Here is a 23121-nt window from a genome sequence, read left to right as displayed (position 1 = left end):
ATGCACATTTTTTTATGTGGCTGCCTGCACAGTCACATCCTCTCTCGTGTCCATTATCTTCTTAAAAACATTCCTTTTTCTTCGTGGCAGTCTTTGTATGTCATTCCCAGTTCAGCTGACAGGACCAAGGTTGCTGCCTACTTTTTTGGTTGAAATAACAGCTAATGGAAAAGAGAAGGAATGGTGCTGGACTATAAAGCCACTGATAAGATGTTGTACTTCAAGCTGATAAGCCCTAATTACTGGATGGGAAAATCTACAGAAGAGCTGTTGATAACAGCATTTTAAATAAAACTGGAATAACAACATGTAAATGACTGTGAAGTCACTGTTACTGAGTTGGGATTACCTGGTTGTGTCCCTCGTCCCTTCAGATTGACATATTCCCACATGAGAAAAGGTTCCTGTCAGCAGAGACCTCAGGGGTTTCCTCACACCTCCCTGTAGCTGTAACATAGTACCATGGAAAGAGGATGGAGTAGTTAATAATTAATAAGATAACCACATGCATATAGGAGCTTAAATATAAAATTTATAATATTTATTTAAACACGTCTAAATTAATAGTTGTAAAGAATAATGTTTCAGGTGTGTGAACAGTAACACTAAGTAATAAAATCAAGTCCACTGGCACTTCTAAAGATCAACCCTTAATATTGCTCTTTTAAGTAGCATAAAAAGAATTTAAAATATTTCATAGTGTTAATAAGTTCATCAGGGTATATTGGGACAATCTTTTCCCAGGAGCAACAGACAGATGCTGCTCCCCAGCATTTTAGGTGATTGTTTAATGCTGGACTACTTCTTATGATAACTCATTTTTTCTCTTTAGTGAAAGAAGGGGTTGGCTTTTTGAACCATCAGAGCAACTGGCCCCAAGGAATGAAAGAAAGCAAGCTCACGCATTAAGTGAATGGTAGAATCTAGAAAATTGTATAAACTAGAAATCCCTTTTAAAAAATCTCATTACTCAAAAGTCTGGCAGAGCCACATCTAGCTAATGGTTTCTGTTCCCTACAAAGGCTGAAAGTGTGGTCTTTGAAGAAGAAATGTCACAACTGGAGCAGGTGTTCTGCTTAAGGGCTGACTTCAAATGGGCCTCGGAGTACTGGGGAACAGTCTGGACAAGCTGAAGAGGAGCATTTCATTCTGAAAGAACCATCAGAATTGACTTGGGAGTCCCAGCTCTCTGTCAGTCTTACTTAACTGACAGTATCAAGAGCTTTTATCTGGTTCACACTAAACAAAGTGGGAAAATAGCACAGGATAGTATAGGAAAGAAAACTTGATAGTGAATACCTTTTCAGTTAATGTATCTGGGAAATAGATTTTAAGACACCTTTTCTTACTATTGCACATGTGGTAGGAAAATAAATTAGGATGGAGGAACAACATTGACAAATATCCCAAGCATTTTAACAACATAAAAATGGAAATAATACATCATACCTACAGGACTTTTTTGTGGGAATAAATAGATGTAGCTATTGAAATCCTTTTGGCATGGTATGTTTCAATGTTTATTTATTTAAACCATTAAAAGAAGTGAGATAATTCTATCCTTGACACTTTTTTATTGTTTTCCTAGTCAGTAGAATAAGTGAGTGAAATCTTATTCTGTCAGAGTGTAGGTATTTCTGTCCTGCTAAACTGCTAGAACATTGTCCACAGGGCAACATGAAACTTTCATTGATCTACCCGTGGTGGAGAGTCTCCCTGTACAGAATGATTTCACTATATTAGAGCATCACATCCACTGAATTAACTGTGTGTCTGATCTCGATGCCCTTCTTGAGGGCACACCCATTTCTTATCCTAGAGTTGGAATCTGCGTTCTTTTCCCTCACAAAAAGAGGTTTAGAGTGCATTGTAGAATTTTTCAGATAAACAGCTTTGCCATCCTGAGCTATGTTGAACATTTTTGGCTTTCCTTCCTGGAGGGAAGACAACAAATTTAGCCAACAGCTTTTTATTAGGTGTTTTTTTTAGGTGTTTACTCATCTCACAGAGAGTCTTTAAGAGGACAACAGTGTATTATGTTTTCTCTCAGGGATATGGCTCTTAGTCACAACTTCCTCTCAGTTCTTGGAAGATATATAGATTATCTGGTACCTAGGCTAAATCAAGTTAATCTCATTTCAGGACCTTTCTTTATCAGGCCTCTTCAAAAGGTAAGATTAATGTATACTGTCTTCATGGAAAAATGCTTGGAAAGGCTGGATGCCTACAGAGTTCCAGCACTTAAAATCTCTCCCTGCCTTCTCTTGGCTAATTTTTATTTCTACAGAAGTCTCATACATCATGCCAAGAATATACAGCTATAAATATTCCTTCAACATTTCTCTATTGCAAGTTGTAGTGTACAATTGAAGTGCCTGATGTCAAGAACTAAACTCCAAGTCTGCATGGGAGACAAGATCCAAGACTCTATGAAATAACCAGAAAAAAAACCCCATCAAATTTAGTACTTTCAGAGTCTTTAGGGACTTTTCTACAAGAAATCAGGTCCACTTAGATTTAACTATGTGGGTTTTTAAAAAATAATTAAATGTGGATTTTACTGGCACATAGGCAGAAAAAAGGTAGACATTATTGTGAGACTGTGAAAAGAATACAGTTTGTCCTGTGTGTGGGGACTGCACAAGGCTCCTCTTCCTCAGTGAGCTCCAGTCACCCATCCATCACACACATACCTGCCCATACTTCCACTTGGGGAATAAAGTAAGGGAGAGCAATACAGGATATGTCTCTACCTATCTGCCCTTTGTGTATCCTCTGGGGATTTCAGATGGGAAGCAGCAAGCAGCTGTAGCTTTATGAGGTGATGAACCTCTCTTCTAACTTGCAGAAGAGGTTTCTGATATCTTGATCAATCCACTGCTATATTGAAGTGCTTGTTGCCTGTGATGGGCTGGCCTTGGCCAGCTGCCAGACACCCACGCAGCCTCTCTCTGCCCTCCTCAACTGCACAGGGGGAGAAACCACAATAAAATGCTCATGGGTCGAGATAAAGAGAGGGAGATCACAAAGCCAATGTATTATTTAGGCATGTTCAGTTCTGATACTCTTTGTCAGCAAAATGACATTTCTGTCATGAGGGCAAGAAAGCAAATGAAAAAAATGATTGCACACTACAGCCCCAGGGGTTCCCAAACTATTTGGATTATAGAAAACTAGATATGAATTTGTTATGCCTGTAGAAAACAGATCTGGTTGCTTAATGTTGGCCTGAGCCACTCAACAGCACTTAACACCACATCAGCCAAAGAAGGAAATATATTGTCTGCTAGAGGAGAACTTTGTTTTACTTACTATAATTGAAAATACAGAAGACAAGTATGAAAATGAGAAAACAAGTGTCCCTTGTACCAACCTCAATTTGTCTGTCATTTTCCCTGTGGCATCTCTGTGGAGGCTTGGGGGCTAGCTTAAAAAATGCTGCTTCCTGGGAGCTGGTTTGCAAAACAGAGTTTGGGGCTGTATTTAGCCACTGGCACCAAGAAGTCAACTTCATTTTGTCACTTCGCTTTCTATATTCTGTCATTTGGAGTCAAACTAATAAATGGGATGCCAGTTCACTATTCTTTTTACCCTGGCTTTCTTGCCAGGGAGTTTTCCTTTTGAGATGGACCCTTTCCCCTCCTTATACTTTTTCTTCAGAATTTATTTCCTGGTTCTTAGCTTGCCCCAAGAATGCAATTTCTGGCTTGTATGAGATATATCTATGATAACTTGTGGTTCTTCTTTCCCCATTCTTTGAGATTGAGATATAAAAAGAAAATGCAGCAAATTACTCCTTCTCCTTTGCTGAGATTGTCTTCCTTTCCAAACTCTTACTATGAATTATTTACCATAAGCCATATTCTCTGTGCACAGATCTTACACATCTTATCTCTTTATCCCTGGTTCTCAGCTTTTCATACACTATGAATAACTGAATGGACATGAGAGCACTTATGTTTCCCTGGATGCAGGAGCCTGGATGAAGTGACTCAGCCCCATCTCAGGGCAAGCATGGGCCAGTGTTTGCCTTGCTCCTTCCACTGGCAGAGTAGCATCCAGGAAGGGCTCAGGCTTGTGGTCCAGTGCGAGCTGTGGCACACTCTGGGCAGGGTCCACACCTGGGCAGCTGTGTGTTCATGCAGATGAGGCACACCATTGCCTTCAGACTTGATGTAGCTGCAGAGCCATAGCAAGGCAATACTACTATTATAAATGTCAGATCCTGCATTTAGAGTGGGGGTTTTTCATAACTTCTGCTTTTTCAAAGTGTCTTTTCTGTCTGCCCTTTATCAGTTTTGGTGCTTCTGCTGTCGTAAGTCTCAAATTGGAAATATATTAGTTGTAACAGCTCAGTGAATCATTATTTTTCTTATGTTTCTTTTTGCAGATGGCCTAGTCGCTGAAATTGAGAAAAAGATTACAGAAGCTTTTGAGGTGTTTGACCGTGAATCCAATAAAACTGTGGATGTCAGGTTTGTAAATATAATCATAAAAATATTACGGAATCTCAATAGAGATAATCAGCTCCCTAAACTGGCATCTGCTTTACCAGAAAATGTCATAGAAACAGTTCTTTTGGCCCTGTTTGGACAGCTGTGTTTGTAGTGCATTGATCTTGAATGGATGCCAGATGCCCATGGAAGCCACTCCATCACTCCTTTCTTCAGTGGAATGTGGGAGAAGAAATCTAACAAAAGGCTCATGGATCAAGATAAGGGCAGGGAAAGATCACTTACCAGTTACCATCATGGGCAAAACTGACTCTGGGAAAATTAATTTATTACCAATCAAATCAGAGAAGGTATAATGAGAACTAAAACCAAATCTTAAAAACAACTTCCCTTCAGCCTTCTTCCTTATTTCTGGGCTAAACTTCATTCCCGATTCTTTATCTTGTCCCTGCCAGCAGCGCAGGGAGATGAGGAATAAGGGTTACAATCAGTTCATCACAGGTAGTCACTGCCACTCCTTCCTGCTCAGGAGAAGGACTCATTACACTCTTCCCCTGTTCCAGCATGGGGTCTCTCCCATGGGACAGACCTCCATGAATTTCTTCCCATGGGTTCTTCCCATGGGCTGCAGTTCATCTGTTTCAGCCTGGGTCCCTTCCATGGGACACAGTCCTTCAGGAACAGGCTGTTTCAATGTGGGTACCTTGCAGGGCCACAAGTTCTACCAAAAACCTGCTCCAGTGTGGTCTCCTTTCTCCATGGGTTCACAGGTTCTGCCTCCCTAAACTGGCATCTACTTTACCAGAAAATGTAATTGAACCAGTCCTTTTGGCCCTGATTGGATAAGTGTGTCTTTGCTCATTTAATAGACATTTTGCATTGTTCAGTGTTTGAGGACTGAAATTTACTTGAGAGAGGGATGCTGGGACTGAGGGAGTAAAGGGACAAGAGGGAGCTGGAAATAGCAAGAGGTCTAAGGCCACAGTTATGGCTAGCAAATAAATCCTTGCTCTGATAGCTCATTTGGCACTACAGGTCCTGGATCCTGTATGAAGCCCCTGACTTTCAGGATGTCCCAGCACATCAAGGGGTGTCCCTGCCAGTTTGTGTCAGTTGCCTGCACTCAGTGGCAATGCATCCTTCCTCTGGAGTAATGTGGGTGGTGGATACTGCTCTGGCAGTGAGGTGTTTTCAGAAGACTTGGAAGAAACTTGCCTATTATTTGGTTATGAATAGTCATAATGGTAACAATACGAATGTAAAAATCAATGTAAAAATTATCATACTTGATAGCACCAGGTGGTATTTAACCCAGTACTCTCAGCTGAGCTACCAAGTAGTTTCCTGGGGGAGGTATACAAGGAATTGAATAAATACACAGAAATATTCTTGTTGGTTTTTTACATCTGCTACATTATGATTTGAGTGGCCCCTGGTTAATTTTTTTTATTTGTGTTATGATAAATAGCAAACAATAGTTCTATATTAATCTTCTCATGAATGAATTCATCATACCTGGTTGTCACATTCATCTTCTATCCATAGTAATTTAAGGTTGAAGAGTCTGAATGTGTTTAATCACTTTGGAGATGGTATTCTATAGTTCTGGCCATTCTTTTTTGTTCCTCTTTTTGTTCAGATTTCTTCTTTTTGAAGTGGATTGACCAGAACTGGGGTAATGGTGCACTGATGGGAGTTTGGAAGGAGAGCTGCATGCACTGTACCTTTAGCACGCAATGTTATGGTGATGCCTTAAGTTTTAGCTTTCGTATTAGTATTTATTATTAGTATATGATTAGTAATATTAAGTATATTTCATTATTAGTATATAATCTTCACATAAAGTGTTAGCAAGTTCTCTTCACAGTTTAGTTAGACAAAACAATCCTTTTCCAGCCCAAGAACCAAGAATACCGTTGCAGCTTCAGGCCCAAAAGTATAAGCAGCAGTGAATTGTGGAGAGCAAACTGGGAGGATGGCCTCATAACCTGAAGCTGTAATTAGACAAATAACCCCAATATGTAAATGGGCCAAAACTTATAAAAGTGTGAAAAATTTTGGACTGGATGTCCATCTTGGCTTGGTTCTTGCACTGTCCAAGGTGTATCCTTTGAAGGCCTTTTAATGAATACCTCCTTTTTTCCTTTTACACTGCCTAGCCTCTGTTTTGGGTAGCCTCTCAAGGCATCAATGGAAAAACAGACAAAATACATGTCTGGGCAAGGAGGTAGAAGTTCAGTGGAAGATAAAATAATTTAGACTGATCAGGGCATAACTGGCTACAAGATAAAGAGCTAAAGGATGTCAAATGGAAAAATTCCTAGGTGCTTTTAATTCTGGTATTTTTAAAGTTTGATTATTTGACAGTGCTACTTCATTTTAGCATAGACCTTCATACCCATCTGACTTATAAAATGCATAAACCACGTGTTTAAGTTTCAGGGAGCAGGTTCTGAGGTTATAAGCTGTTGTCATGAAAGTTTAATAGAATACTTTTTCATATTTACAATTACTATTTTTGGAAGAATATCCTTTTAATTATAAATCAGTTATTAAGTAGAAACACTACAGTGGAGTGTAAGAATTAGTAAAACTGTTGTCATTAGACATTCTTCATGAAGACAAATTGAAAAACATACTTAAATGTTCTGAACATCTTTTCTACAGTACAGAGAGGAAAGGGAGGTGGAAAATATGTGATGGTTATAAGTAATGCATGTTTACTAATGCTTCTACAATTAAGAAATTGCAGGTATTGCATAGAAGTAATGGTTTTTCAGCTATATGTGGTGGGGAGAATATCAGGATATGTCTCCGTACACAGAATAGTTGCTGTTCCCTTGTTTGTTGAGTTCTGTAGGGGAGGGTGATCTCTTAAATCTCTTGGTCCATGCCCAGGGAGGTGCCTGATGCCCGGGGCTGGTCTTGTCCCAGTGTCTCCTGGTGCCCTGCTCCTGGCTGGGCAGTAGGATGGGTCCTGGCTGCCCGGCCCAGGGCAGAGCACCCCCCACTACCACCCACCAGTCCTGGGATCCCCCAGCCCTCACTGCACCTTGGCATACTCACTGCTTGTTTGTTTGTCATTTACGTCTGCAGTCTTGGCTAAGCAGCTGTAGAATTTTCTCCACTTCTCTCTCCATTACTTACAGATACACATCTTGGGAGCATAGTACAACAATGAAATGACACAAGTAGGTTCTTTTAAAAATGTATTCTTTCACAGACAGGGGACATCCGAAAGTCTATTTAACGTAGTAAATGCATAATTTCACATTAATTATTTTGTATTACAGATACAGACAATGAACAAAAACTGATTGTCTAATTATTCCTAGGTTCATAATGCAAGGCTGTATCACAAATGGGATTATTAATGGCTGATTATCATGTATCAGAAGGTGGCAGCACAACACAATTCTTAACCACAATTGTAGCTGTATCACTATTATTGCCTGAAATATCAGATATTTGTGAAGAATGAAAAATGATACTGGTTTCACAGGCCAACATTGGTGTTCCATGACTCCTAGTATAAATTAGTAAGAAACTGAGCACGAGGAAGATGGTATTTTTTCATGCATGTTTCATGTCCCTCAGTCAAGGACTTTTGTGGTATTGTAAATCTTGTCACTGAAAGTGTTATATGTAAGGTGAAAACCATGACCAAAATTTTCATTTCATCTGTGTTACAAAACTTGTATGATCATAAGCTTGATTTTAACCACTGTTTTCATATTCTAGAAACTACACAGCAGAAACTGCAGCGCTGAACTAAGTGAGAGGAAGAGGCTGGGAGCAAAATAGTTTCCTATCAGATCCTTTAAACTCCATGTTATTACCAAATGGGACCTGACTTTTTTTTACCACAAGCACTTCAAGCAACATCCTCGTGCTGGCACACATGCAGACTGCCAGATACAGCATCTAGCAGTGCCAGATTTTGCAGACTCTTCTAGGGTATGACTTACCTCAGTCACATCACAGCTCTGCTGGGTGTGAATGAAGTGAGGCAGGAGGGTGATGGCAGCATTCCCATCCCTGGCAGTCTGTGAGAGCAGAAATAGTGTGGGACAACAAGGAGGCAGGACTTGTGTTGAATGTTGCTCTGGTGGAGGCAGGGAATAGTTACAAGTAGCTGGAAAATATGAGTGAGTGCAGGAGTGAGAACAACAAATGCAATATTATACATACTAGAAGTAGGATGCATAGACAAGGATTATGTCTAAATGACTGATTTCCCTGAGGCTGTTAGCCATTCACACCCACAGGGCAGGGTCATTTGAGTAGATAGTTTCATTTCAGAACACATAGATGTGTGGGATTGGGTTTTGCTCTGTAACTAGTTTTGTGCGGCCGGCCTTTTTGTCTCTTCTGTCTATTGTAGTGCTTCTCGCATATTTTCAATCAGAATCGGTACTTCTTCGGACCTGTCTGAGGATGTCATAGACTTAGACATATAATTTTGCATATGCTTGGATTGTGCTACATTCAGAGCCTTACTGTTATAAGCAGATTTTACAAAGATCATCCCTCCTTGTATCTACCATTTTTATTAGGCAATCAGATTTTTGAACAAAATGAAAAAATTCACCAGTGGTCAAGATGAACAGAGGTTTGGATCATGGGAACCATCAGTACTGTGAATACATATTCAAATGTGCTTAAATTTCTGTGTCGTTGAATTGAATTTTAAGTCACAAGCTATATTAATGCTCCTGTTATTTTGTTTTTAATCATACCATAAGTCTCATTAAAGCTTTATTACAGCCTTACAATACTTTTGTTTCTAGTCTGTGACATTGTTCCTCTTAGACTACTTTGAGGCATTGCCAGTTTGATTAGAATTTTATTTAGAGCCTCAGAACAGCTGCACCAGGTTCAGCAGTAAATGCAAATGATGAATATATTTACAGCATAAACAGAGTCGTGATAAGCCACTTTGTTGCTCTGTTTGATTCTTTGAGAACGCAGCAGCAACATAGCGGGGCTGCCTTCTACCTGACCTTTTATAATTGTTCTTTAATGCAGTTAGAATTTGTATCTTTATAGCATTTAATGGAAGCACGTATTTTATTTGTTATCTTGCATCTCGGTAGATTTTGAAGCAATTTGTTACATAAATATAGACTATATTCTCTAAATATAGACTGAAAACAAGCATAACAATTAGAGAACAGCAATGTAAAAGTAACTTGCACACAGTACAGTGCAACACAATAATAAATAATTTGGGGAGAAAATTGCATGAACAGTTTCAAGAAGCTTCAGAATATTTAATGTATGAAAAAAGTAGACATTGCTTACTGAGCCATCATCTTAAAATTCCACATAAATTTTCTTGTATACTTTTATGTGCACACTCCTGTGTGCAGGCTCTGACTTAGTATCTGCATTCTCCACAGACAGTCTTGTATTGCAGACTTATTAACAAAGATGTTTCCTTCCTTCCTGCCTGCCTGCCTGTCTGCCTGCGTGCCTGCCTGCCTCCCTCCACCCCACCCCTCTTTTTTCTTTCAGGGAGATTGGTTGCATTATCAGGTCACTGGGTTGCTTCCCAAATGAGGCAGAAGTACAGGAACTGCTTGCACAGGTAAATGTTTAGATCTCTTGTGTTTTTTTCAGTCTTCAACTCACACAAGTTTGGCCCTTCTGCCTTGCTGAATTGGAAACCTGAACTCTTTTCCAAGATATTGGAAGTGTTATGGAAGTGTTTCTAGCAGACATGCAGTCTTGCAGGTTGCTCTGAAGCAAACCTTTAGGTTGATGAAGTAAGAATATTGATGGGTCGAAATGAGGAGTCTTTGACTCTCTTTTACCCAAAGGGGCATTGTGACACTGTGCCAAGGTGCAGGGACATTTATAGAAAATGGAGGAAAATTTGGTTTTGACTGATGAAAAAGAATGCCCTAAATGTCACTCAGATATCCAAACTCTAACCATCTCACTCTTCTGGACATGTCATGGAAACACATTGCAGGGCTAGGTAGTAAAAATCAGTACTTGAGCAGGTGTTAAAATTATACATCACATTCTAAAAATACTCAGAGGGAAGGCCTGACTTTTTTTTTAACTAGGTCCTGGTATTGCTATCTTATATTCAGACCTTTCAATATTCTGTCCTTCATGAGGTCTTTTTCAGTCTTGAGATTTCTGAGTGAGAATCTTTTCTTACTTGATTACTTAAGCTTGTAAATCAGGTTTCAGGACATAAAACTTCACAAGACCTAGTGATCTTCTCATTCTGCCAGTGACAGGCAGTGGTAAGGTAAGGAAATTTATCACATTTCTCCACAGTCTTTTCCTACATTCATTTTTGTCTCCTTACATCATGCTTATAATAGAAAAGTGGTGTGCTGGTGCCTTGGCGTGGTGTGGTTAATAAATAGGACGAAGAAGTGAGAAAAAAATCTTCACATTCTTTTTGCAAAGGGGCATGCTGCTTTAAGGAGTGGACAGTGGTGGAGCTGAGAGGTGGGGTAAGGTTTTTTCACCTTTTCATGTGTAGGTCAGGATACTGGGAATTGATGTCTCTTACTGTTTTCTTCTTGCTCCAACAGAAATTTGGATAGTTGCAGTGTAGTCTCTCCTCACTGGGCTTGTCTGGTGTCTTGTAGGTCAGAATTTAGTGTGAGAAGTCTTGCACTAAGTCTTGTGAAAATGATGCAGCTGCTTCAGATGAGGAAGTGCAAAGAACCATCAGAGGAGAAAGCTCTTTTAACACGACTATGCAGTCTGTCTGCTCTGGTTTTGTACTCTCAGAACTGGATTGTCCCAACTCCTACTGACAAACAAGAGAAAATGGAAAGAGAAATTGTGGTGCTTAATATAGATGATATTTTTAGTGTCCCACAGTGACTTTTCTTTATAGCAAATGAACAGTGCAACTCCTCACTGAAGATACAGATTTTTGAACAGGGGATGCTTTGACAAACCCATTCAAGTCCAGGGGAACCAGGAGAATTTAAGGCCTACCACTTCCTCTGGAAGAGATTGACTTTTTTTTTTTTTCCAGTTTTCAGTATTACTGAAAATGTGAGATAATTAATATATAAAAAGTACAATGCAATGTAGCCATGAGGTAGAAGATTCTTGAGATACAACAGTGTAACATTTATGAAAATGCTGATTGTAAAAATATTAAAGTACAAATACTGCAAGAAGAAAGAATACATTCAAGAGTAATGGTTAACCTTAAGGAATACTTCACTGGAGAATAAATAGCAAAGAATGTTTCATGGTGTCTGTAAATTAAACTTTACTAGGTTTAGTACCAGAAGAACACTGTCTTCATGTGGAACTCTTCATATATTATGATAATCACAGACATATCTTAATTTGTGTAAGATGCCACTATAATTGGCTGTGGTAATGTGATTTTATCTTAATCTAGATAAGCTAAAAATTGTGTCTGTTAGCCAGTTTGTAGCCAAGCTATTTCCCCAGTATTGTTGTCCATTGTGAGCTGTGATTCATTTCTGTTTCTCACTGCTTGTGTCTCCTCATCTCATCTTCCTATTAGACTAAACTGGCATGTGCTGCCATGCGTTATTCATATCTGCAAAATCAGCATTCATATTATTATGTTACCTCTATAAATTATCATAAAGTGTTTCTTATATTGCCTTATACTCAATTCTGTACTTAATATCATATCTTAGGCCTCCTTACAAAGATAAGATTAAATGCTAAATCTAGAGATGGTGAAAACTAATCTATGGGTTACTACAATGCCTGGAATTCCATGCAGTGCTCTGCCTGGTAACTCTGGAAGATGTTTTTGTTTCTTTGTGTTTCAAGTGCCCCAATGTTATGGCTGGGAGAACAGAGATACAAAACATAATAGGTGCTACAATACAGTTGTTATGGGAGATGTGGATATACCCAAAGGAAAGAAGTAGAATGAAACTCACAGAGTCTGAACAAGCAAAAACTGTTACTGTGAAAAGAGGAGGACAGACAGAAGAAGAAAAACATCAATAAGAAATGAGATGTAGAACAGGAATGAGCGTGAGGAAAAGTAAGAAGTGTTAGAAATAGGACTAATTTTAAATGCTTAGGATGCTGCTGGGTCTATACAGACTCCGAAAGGGAAGCTTTTTGTTCCACATCAGAGGAAGCTGAGGATGCTGATCACCTCTCAGGACTAGGTTTTGCCAGGCATTTTGTTACATCTTTTCAATCAAGCAAGCAGCAAAACAAGTCATTCTGTAATGGTAAAAGTTCCATTTGGTTTAGAATGAAGCATGCAACATCTTCATTTCCTTGCTAAAGATCCTTTCTGCTAGGCTCACCAAATAGAATGGAAAATATGTTTTTTCAAGCCAGTTTCCACTCTAAAGCAGCAAGATGTGATGGCTGTCTTCTCTTAGCACCCAACCCCCTTCCAGAACACTGGCAGAACACTGGCAATGTGTTGCATGCAGCAGCAGTTGCAGCTTTCCATTTAAGCAACTGGAAGTATCAGGAACTGCCCCAGCTCTGACCCAGCTCCCAGGAGGAAGATTCCTTACTAAGTTTTTCCTGGCTCAGTTAGAAGATTTCAAATCAGTGCCTGTTTGAGTTTTCTTTCAATCTGGGCTGTGTCTCAGGGGGCCAAGCAAGGTGTTGCTGCTGCCATGTGAGACCTCAAGGCATGCATCCAGTTTCAACACAGACAGGAACAGGCTAGCTCCGCTAACAGGGCTCCTTTCGGGAGCAAAACTTAAAATTTTCAGGGAAGGGATACACCCCAATGACATAGAGCAGTTTTTACCGTGTTGCTTATCTTCTCTGGAAGTATAGGAATGGAGTGAGAATGCTGCTAGAAGTCCCCAGTGTTTTGGGACTAACTTGTCATTTATTTGGGAGGCAAAGGGAAGCCTTTTTTGGGTAGCATTTTATAGGCTGCCTTATGGCTGTTTCGGTCTGCCCTGACTCAGTCTGCCTACCTCTCTGGTCCTTCCCCTGACAACTATCTTTGACTATGAAACATGAAAGCAAAAAATGCCATCATTAAGGTGCACTTGACTGGAGCTGTATCCAAGCTAGCCAATTAAATATGCTCAGAAACATCCTTGGGTGTTGAAGCCAAGTTGCACAGAGCAGCTCATGCCCACCCTGGTAAATGTTTTATGGAGAGTGGCTGCACAAACCATCCTGCTGGGGAAAAGTCCTGAAGGTCCAAGCTGGGATCTGCTGGGGGAAGTGTTGGGTGGCACAGTTCAAAATCGTGCCAAGGGAACATGCTCATGGTTTGCTGTAATGGGGGTTCACATTACACTGCTTGGAAAGGCTCCAGATCTGGATAGACTTTACTAGTATGACTTCAGCCTGAATGTTTAAACCTCTGCTGAGTTATTGTGGAAGATAAAATCAGTTCCTCGGTGTCAGGTTCCTTTGCATGAATGGTTTTGAAGCACAAGAGGGCAATATTGAGTTGCTGCAACTGTCTATAATAGCAGACCTGTATTTCCCTGGGATATTATCTCTTCCTCAAATCTCTTTCTATTTGATCACAAGCCTTTCACTCAGATGTTACAGTGCCATGTGATATAAAGATCTGATATAAATATTCAAAGTCTAATGCTGTAATTTTAATGCAGGGATCACCCCAATTTTCTGTTTTTTGAATTATTTTGATAATCAAGGGTCATATACCTTTCCACACTTAAGTTGGTCTTTTTTTTAGATAGAAGTAGAAGAACCAGGTGGATTTGTTCATCTGGAAAAATTTCTTCCAGTGATGACAAAAGTTCTACTTGATAGAAGGTAATGGAAAGTGAATTTTATGTGTCTGTAGTTTATTCCAGATTGACAGAATTGATTCTGAATAAATATATCTACAGAAATTTTATGTAGCTGGAAGGAGTATAGATCTTCTTTGTCATTTAAATGTCATTTTAATATAGATTAAAATATAGATTTTGTTTCAAAATTAGTTTATCTACATTAAATTGTGCTGTGCTGATGATATAAATAATATTGGCTTATATTAATAATATGTAGCTTTTGTATTTTTAATTGGAATCAGAATTGCTATTGTGTATCTCTGAAATATTTTGTATGCAAATGAAGGTAAAAACTATTGCTTTCTCTGAACATATGAGTTACATTTACTAAGAAGCACAGAGTGTTAATGTATTCTAAACAAGTTGTGTAAACAAGCTTCATATTTGTGTCTCAAAATGACTGCCAGGTACAGCTGATCATACACAATTAGCACTCTAAAAGACTGCTGATCTAAAAGTGGTCACAAAGCATAGAGGTGCATAGAAGTCTTTGCAGATACACAGGGACTTGTGCTCTTTTGACATTTTGCACTAAAGCAAGATTACTTACAAGGAGTTTATTTTTCATTTTAAAGATGGTAGTCAAGGCTTTTGAGAAACTCAGTCTTGTCCAATCCTGAAAAGTTATTTTGCACACACAGAGGGCCTTTGGTAGGAGGGTGTTCTGCACGTAAAGTAGCTGTGGCTCCACACTGATGTTTACCTTTTCACAAAATGATGCCTTGCTTCTCTGGGCTCTCCTTCTCCTGCTGCATACTTCCTTCATGCAAAAACACACACACACACACACACACACACACACAAAAATACCCCCTGCACGCTTTCCCCAGGCTAGTGGAGGCTTGTCAAGACCCACTTCATCTTTTGGGGCACTGTGTCCATAGTTCATTTACGCAAGGGCACGTGAGATTTGGATCACAAAATCCAAGGCTTCTTAGCACATTTGATTTTTAGATAGTAAAAGATTGAGGCGGGTCTGGACAAAGCAGTCAAGCAGTTAAAACCGCCCTGGATTCAGCTCCTTCTCTTTAGTATTCTGGGGGTTTGGTGAGAGCCTGCTGGGATATGGAAGCTCTCCATTGCTGCACTGAGATTTCTTTCCAGCTCCGAAATCAAGCATGCATATGCATGCACACACGTGCCCAGTTCTTCCCTCTCTCTGAAATTGTTAGTGACAGACCTTTTCTTTTATAGCTACCAGCCTCCTTTGCTCATCATCAGCTCATTAGACTGCCCAAGTCCCACTAGGTGATCTGTTGCCTAGCTACCAGCCTACCTGGACAAAACTTTGTTTTCTTGATTTGTCCATTTCTGTTCAGTGCATTGGCTATGTAGAATGATTCATTTGTTGCTGATTCCTACTAACCCACCAAGCCAGCCCAGACATGCAGAAGACATTCATCTGGCTTCTCAGCACAAGGCTAATTAAACAGTAGTACAACAAAAGATGTAAAAGTTAAATATATGGACAGTTCCAAAAGGTCAGGCTGCAATTAAATGTTTGATAGACAAAACTTAGTAAATTCTCATGGAAAATAAGCTTTCCTTTTCTTTTTGTACTTGTATTTAGTTTTTTCAGAACACTGGTGGACAGTAACTTAACTTTTCTGATTCCATGGTTTCAGATTCCGGCCTATTCCAGAAGATGTTATTCTACATGCATTTGAGGTCTGTAATGAAATATTCAAGTACCTAATTGCTGGGAGAAAGTTGCTGCTTTTTGATACAATAAGCTTAAAACCACAAATTTTATTATTTTTCTTTAAAGGCTTTGGATGAGAATAAATGTGGATATATTACCAAAGAGGACCTGGTTAAACATTTGACTGAAGAAGGTAATGACTTCTGTAATATCTGTATTTAAGTAAAAAGCATTACATATGTGTATGGCACCTTGAGGTCCTTACCCTGCAGGCCAAAACCTGCAGGAGTAGATACATTGTCTTCAAACAATGCTGTTGCTGTGATGAGTGGCTGCAGACTAGGATATTTCACTGGTCAACGATGCAGAGAAAGACCATTTATCTGCCTGCTTGCAGACATTATAAAATACTGAAAAAAAGAGATTTTTATTCTTATCCTTATTCATAATTCAGTCATATCTGGATATTTTGTGATTCTGTGCACACCTCTGTGATCATTAAGTATGTGACTCTTTTGCTGTCCTGTTAAATTGCAGCTTAGATTTCCGGATGTTTCAGTTGTTTCAGTGCTCATTCATTCTTACATTATCTTGATCTTAATTCTAGAGCCGCATGCAAACAAAGAGATTCAAAGACGAGATTTAAGTTGTACATTCTGTAATCCTCAATATCTCTTGAAGAGCCTGCTTTTCTTGTGTGGCTGACTCACGCACACCTGCCTCATGTTCAAAAGGGTGTGCAGGCTTTGTGCAAGACCTAGCTTCAGATGGTAACCTGGTTTTCTGAGGGATGAAGTAGGCCATCAACAGCTTTGAAGAGAAAAAACAGAAGTCTTCCATGATGTGAATATAAGTGTAAGGATAGCCAAATGAGGGATAATAATTCTAATGTACACAAGATAAAAACTCTAACAAAAATGGTTGTTTCAAAATCCATGACAGAGAGGAACAGGCTGTTATGGTGTCTGGGAACTAGAAGATCAGATAGATCCAGATCCTCTGTCTCCTTTCTTTTAGACTGGCTCACTTGGTGTGCAGGACTTAAATTGGAAAAAGGGAAGCAATAACATCCTTAGTTTTGTTCCTTTTCTCCTCTGTGTGAGAATCAAAGGAGATCTTTTCAGGGGAAAAGCTGTGGAGTTTGCTAGTCCTTGAAAGGATTCTTACCAAGACAAAGTGTTATTCTCTGTTGTCTTTCAGGTGAGCCCTTTACTCAGGAGGAAATGGAGGACATGCTTGCTGTTGCTCTAGATCCAGAAACAAATATTCTTCACTACAGAGACTACCGTACAAAGCTGGTAGTAGATGAAACTAAGACCTTCCCCTTTAATGTCTGAGATGCCTTTTGGTAACAGCACCATGGTTTGACAGATAGTTGAAATACGTATTTCAAAGTATAACAAAGCTCAGCTTGTGACTTTGTGCTTATAATTAAAATAAAATCTGTAGTTATGTTTCCTTGGCTTATGTGTGCATGTGTGTATATATATATACATATACATATAAAAATATATTCATACCTGTAAAAAGAGCTCTTGACTTTGTAAGGTCTAGAAAATAAAATAATGGAATTTTGTTGAAAAATAGCAGGAAAAATAATGTTAATGAAGTCAAGAAGTAACTTTATGATTGCTTTTGAAAAACTAACAGAAAATGAGACCTGTGAAAACACATAATATGCAGATAAGTGAGTATCTTAAGGTGACTAATACTAGTAAGATGAAACTTTTATATTTAACTGTAATCCTTGTTTGTGTTTAACTAATAAGGAACCAGATAGGTTATATATTTTGAAATATTATAATAGATCAAATGAACTTTTTATAATTTCTAGTGTTTTTCAAGTATTTGTGTTTTGTTTACCATAGGCCATTAAACTGGACCAGTTAGTTCCAGTTCATATTACTAATCCACTGTCATAGTATTTTGCTTTCATTTTAAACATGCAGGGAACACTCCAACCATTTCCATAGTCAACCTAAACCTTGAGAGCATTTTGGTTACTATAGGAAATGAACAGTTCCCCTTTTGTAATCAGTTTGAAAGTCAGTAATTTCAACTCTTCAAAACTTAGGATCACAGGATGAGAACTTGATTTTCATAAACTGATGAAGTACCATTTTTCGAAAGATATTAGTGTAGATTGGATGTCTCAGCTTTTCTTGCTAGCAGATCACCATAGGTCTCGCAGCTCTTCTCATTTCTGGTTTGATAATTTCCTGTTAGTGTATGGCTGTTCTTTAACTTGAGTTCAGGTTCTTTCCTGTCCAGTTCTTGCTGTACATCATCTTCTAATAAGTGACCAGCAGCTGATGAGATCTCAGCTTGTAGGATATTCTGTGTTTTGCTCCTCAAGAGTAGCATCTTGCACTTTGTACTCCACCTCATTTCTGTTTTACTACTCTCTATCAAGTTTGCTTTCTTCCTGTACTGTGTTCTATCTCTCCTTTGTCCCAACTGCATATTCCAGCTCTGTGTCATCCACAGCCTTCATCAGCTGATGAAACCCAGGGAAGACTGACACGGAGAGGCACTGAGTCCTTACTCCTTGTCATGCCCTTCTAGTGGCAGCGCTGAGAATAGAGCCTAGGGCTCCTCCTTGTATTAGGTCTTTTGCACTGCCCATTTGTTTCCTTTGGGCTGGCATCTCATACAAACTGCTTTCATGCACAGCTACTAGTGATCTGCTGTGTTTCACAAAGAAAATATTAGTATGATCTAAATTGAGTGATGGAAGCAGTCTGAAAGAGACCATTTTTTGATTCACCCTTTACTTCTCTAACCCAAGTTGTCTTTCACTGATACTTGCTTAAACAGCAAGACAATGAAGAGTTAATGCAGGTAGACAACATTTGCACAGTTCTAAGCTGCATCTGGGAAACACTGTTGCACTGCTCCTAAGACTCAGCCATGCACTCTGGTTAATACATTTACTATGGGTTCCACTTCATTGCCAGTGAAGGAAAAACAAAGGCTGTCATTAGTGTTATACTGGGGGAAGATACAGGTTTTTGAAGATTAAAGCAAGAGCAACAGAGGCCGATTAAGAAAGTATATTTTTATTGGCCTTCTTCAGTCTCTCTTTCAATGCTGAAATTATTTTCTGTAGATGAAACCTTCTTCCATTTAATGGAAGATGTGTTGATGTGTTGTACTGGACTTCTGAAACAGGTGATGTGGGTGCAAGTTTCATTCATATGCAGTCTTGGAGTCCTTGTCAGTGTCATCTTGGATATCATCAGAAAGATGTTTATTTCAGGATATCATTTCATAGCTCCCAGTGCTCCAGAGAGAGCACAATTTGTTTCTAGCAGTGTTTCCCCAGAGGCTGCCTCAGCTGTTGCTGTGTCAAGTCAGGATGTCCATGTACAACACTTACAATTCATAGTGCAGGTAGGATCTTAACAAACATTCTTTTATTATATATATATATATATCAGTTCTCAAATGCAAGGAAAGAGGGTATTCTGGAAAATAAAAAGTGTGATTGTGTCTGAATTTATTGTACAGCCACTCTTCTAGTTCCATCTTCTTGTACCTGTCCCCAAGAAAGATATGTGCAAACAGGACAGACAAAAGCAGGTTGCAATCTTATCTTTGGGCATAAGCAAGCAAATTTTATTGCTATGGAGTTTCAAACTGCGGGTGAAAGAATTGTCAAGAACCAACATCAGACTCTGTAGGATCCTAAAACCTGAGTGCACTCTGGCAGCTAGGATTAAATAGAGTGACCTGACAGGCTTCTGAAGCAGCTGTCACATAGGTCACCCCAGAAGAGTCTGAGCAGTGACCACACATGACTGTTTCCTTGCCTGTGCCTTTCATCACTTGGCAGCCCATGGCCACCCTTTTCCCCATGGGGTGGTAGGCTGCATGAGGGACTGAGTGCCCTGCTTCTCTGTGCTCCCTGGGGATGAGCAGAGACCCATATGCTAGGGAAAGGGAGGGGAGACTTAGGGAACCATTTTGGTGAAACTAAAACCCATCTTTGTTTCTAAATTTGAAGGGAAAAATATGTTACTTTGTCCTTTTCTTTAAGGTGAACAAATTGAACTGCTGAGTGGGCTTGAGCTGTCTCTTATTACGTGCCTCTGCCTGCTGGCTGTTTTGCCTCTTCCCTCAAGATTGGGAACCAAGGTAAGGGACTGGAACAAAAGGAGAGATCTCCAGGGAGGAACCAGTGTAGCACCTGGATTTCACACAGGGAAGTAGAGCCAAGGCACTGAAAAAATTAGGCAAGTCGGAGGGTTTTTTGACCTAATTGAAGGAGGGAGAGAGAAGGGAACTCATTATCCAGATGTGAAAAACAAAACAAAATTAAAAGAAGAAAAATCAAAGAAGCAAACACTGGAAACCATCTACACGTACAACTGAATCAGCAGGCTGTTTACATCACTGCTGTGAGCTGTAGTCTGGACAAGGTTTTACTTGTTTAAAATCTTAAGTAGGTTCAGCTGTGTCAGGTCTTATCTAGTGTATAGTGGAGACCTCAGTCTTACTGATGCTGTGGAGGAATTCTTCTAGCTGCTGAGCTTGTGCTTGGGAGTACAGTTGCTCATATTCCAGGTAATACATTGCTTTTTGTGTTTCCTTCATCAGCTTTGAAGTTGCTTCTCCAAAACACTCTTCTGTCTGTTAGTGATAGTCCCATATATATTCACACCTGAAGACTTCAGTGTTTTCCCACTGCAATGTGTACCAACGTGATATTTACAGCTGCTTGAGACTCTCCACTGGCTGTGGGCAGAAACAGAAGTTGCAGGACTTCCTTCACCAAAATACTAATGGGCCAGCATCAGACCTGGGACTCCAGGGAAAGAACTGGGTTCATCTGTGCACCTCCACCCATGATATCACACAGAGCCTGCAAAATGTTCAGGCTCTTAGCTCTGCTCACACAATAAGAATTTTCTACCTTTTCCTCTTGTTTCAGTCAGTCTTTTCTTTTGATTGTCTTATGTGTCATTTTATTAATACAGTTGCATGATATCTCATGAGGATTGAAAATTCAAGAGAGTTTTGCTTTGCTCCACACTGCTGATGCACTGCTGTGCTCTCTGACAGCTGCCCATATCAGGGTGGGATTTATCACTGGATCTAGACTTGTTACCACTGAAATCAGCGTGGGCAAAGCCTTCATCACAGGCAACCGGAAGAGCCTGGCCCTCCAGTTTCATGGGAGAAAGTGGTTGGGGATGCTGGAGTTCAGTCAAAGCTGGGATAGGCATGGGAAGTTAGGATTGTTTATGACCAGTAATACTGTTATAATTGTGTGAAAGGGAGACAGCAGTCTTGACAATGACAGGAGGTTGGCAGACAGGTTTCATTTTGGACTTCATGAGAGGTATTGGAAGGTCACACAGTCTCTTGCTACCTGACCCTCTATGTATAAAGTCAGAGGAATTATAAAGACTAGGAGACAGGAAATATCAGTAAACTCACTAATTCTGTTTGCACAGTGTTTTGTACTATGATGGTCTGATTGAAATCAGTGCCTACAGACCTCCCTGTAACATAATTAATAAAGTTCTCAGACTTCAAGTCTTTTGTTCCAGACTGCATGTTGAAGTCTCAACTTCTAAACAGGTCAATCCACATCAAGTATGTTTGTTTTTTATTGAACACAACTCTGCTTCATAGTATCTCATGTCATGATAGGTTTGACTATAAAATTAACTATTACAACATCTGCTCTTACTGTTGGAGGATGTTTTTGGCAGGTCACTACTAGGCGTGGGGACTATGCTGATTTAAAAGCTAAAGGAAGATGTAGGTGGAAACAAAGCAGATTCTCCCATTTAACCTATTTTGAATCCCTGGGGCTACCCTTTGGCTTAGTGTAGTTCTGAAAGCCACGAAAATATTACTCACTATGCTGAAAAGATTGATCACAGCATTTGTGTCCTAAGGCCCAAATCCTAAAGCTCATATTCAGAGAGAGCACCCATTGAATTTAAAGGGAATTCTGTCTACAGAAGAGCTTCAGAAACAGTGATGCACTGGCTCACAAGGCACTGTAAAAACTTTTTAGTTTCTTTAAAGAAGACTTATCTGTCAAAGATCCAACAGAGACGTCCAGTCAGCTTCAAGTTGTGACATTGAAATGACCAAATATGTAAAACTATGGGTGTAAGTAGTTAATTCTTGTCTACAGTAATGCAAGCAAGAGTTAACAAGAGTCATCATGCTTAAGCATGGCAGTGTAAAATTTTCTTTTCCTGATATTATTCTGGAGACACTGCAGCCTTAAAAACACACATATGTTGCTTCTGTGTTTTTGTATACTAAACCAATTCCTTTTATTCTAGACTCTATTTCTTCTAGAAGCCTTTTGGAAGAGACTTCCTTGTTGCAAATACCAGACTAAATGGTAGCATTAAAAAAATAGCTCAAAATAAGATGTTTCAAGTGGAGGAAAGCCCTTGAATATTTGCTGTCAACAGCAGTCTCTTTCCTGCCATGACAGCAGCATCCCCCAGTGCAGAACAGGTCCCAAGATTTACCTTATGGTGTGCAGCCGTGTCTTCCCCTAGACACGACCCTAGTGATTAAAATAACCAGACTGGAGTTCTAAGGGTTTCTAGAGATGTGGTTTTGAGCTGATAATGCAAGAATTTGAAGCTCTCTGATGTTTTCCACATCTGTGAGTTATTCAAGTTTTATGCATTACAATATATTTTACAATGAAGGCTATGTTATGGTCCATTTGGAAACTGGTAGCAAAGACTGAAATTTTAATCCATAGTAATATAGCCAGGAAAAACTCAGTAGTGCGACATTAAGGATTTTGTTCCAACTTTTTTGGAACACCTATTTGCATGGCAATGTTGCAGTCAATATTGCAGAGACGAAACTAAAAAAACACACCATAGCCAGTTTTCATGTGGTCTTAAGCAGTTGCCTTGAGAAGCAATTCCATTCTTCAGAGCTCCTGCAAAGACAGAGGTGCACTGAAATCCAGCTCAAATTTAATGGAAAAATTAAACAGGAGAACCTGTCTCTAGTTCTTTGTGCTTTGTCAAAGTTGCAGAGATAGATTGTTATGCTAAATGTGGTGGTCTACTATCATTGAGATCACGAGGGGGGAAGTTTCTGAGGAGATTGTATAACTAGGAGTAGGAAGAAGATACTCTAAGTACAGGGCCCTTGACTCAATCTGTTCAAGACAAAAAGAAGGCAAGAAAGAAGGCAACAAGGAAGGAAAGGAGGAGAAAGAGAAAAGGAAGGAAGTGCGGAAGGAAGGAAGTGTGGAAGTGCG

At 39.5% G+C, this 23121-nt stretch overlaps 1 protein-coding gene across 1 annotated transcript in view; it reads left to right on the top strand.

Annotated features, from left to right (window-relative positions):
* EFCAB2 (EF-hand calcium binding domain 2) overlaps positions 1 to 21404 on the top strand; it is a 35748-nt gene extending 14344 nt beyond the window's left edge. The window contains exons 2-7 of the mRNA XM_015623283.3: positions 4391 to 4475; positions 9972 to 10044; positions 14122 to 14201; positions 15847 to 15889; positions 15990 to 16056; positions 17064 to 21404. Coding sequence (XP_015478769.1) covers positions 4391 to 4475; positions 9972 to 10044; positions 14122 to 14201; positions 15847 to 15889; positions 15990 to 16056; positions 17064 to 17200 — 485 coding nt within the window. The 3' untranslated portion in view covers positions 17201 to 21404. The remainder of the gene's footprint in view (positions 1 to 4390; positions 4476 to 9971; positions 10045 to 14121; positions 14202 to 15846; positions 15890 to 15989; positions 16057 to 17063) is intronic.
* Positions 21405 to 23121: the final 1717 nt, after the last annotated feature.

Source organism: Parus major, chromosome 3 (genome assembly GCF_001522545.3).
Source record: "Parus major isolate Abel chromosome 3, Parus_major1.1, whole genome shotgun sequence".
Classification (NCBI taxonomy): Eukaryota; Metazoa; Chordata; class Aves; order Passeriformes; family Paridae; genus Parus; species Parus major.
This window is presented reverse-complemented; position numbering and strand designations above follow the sequence as displayed.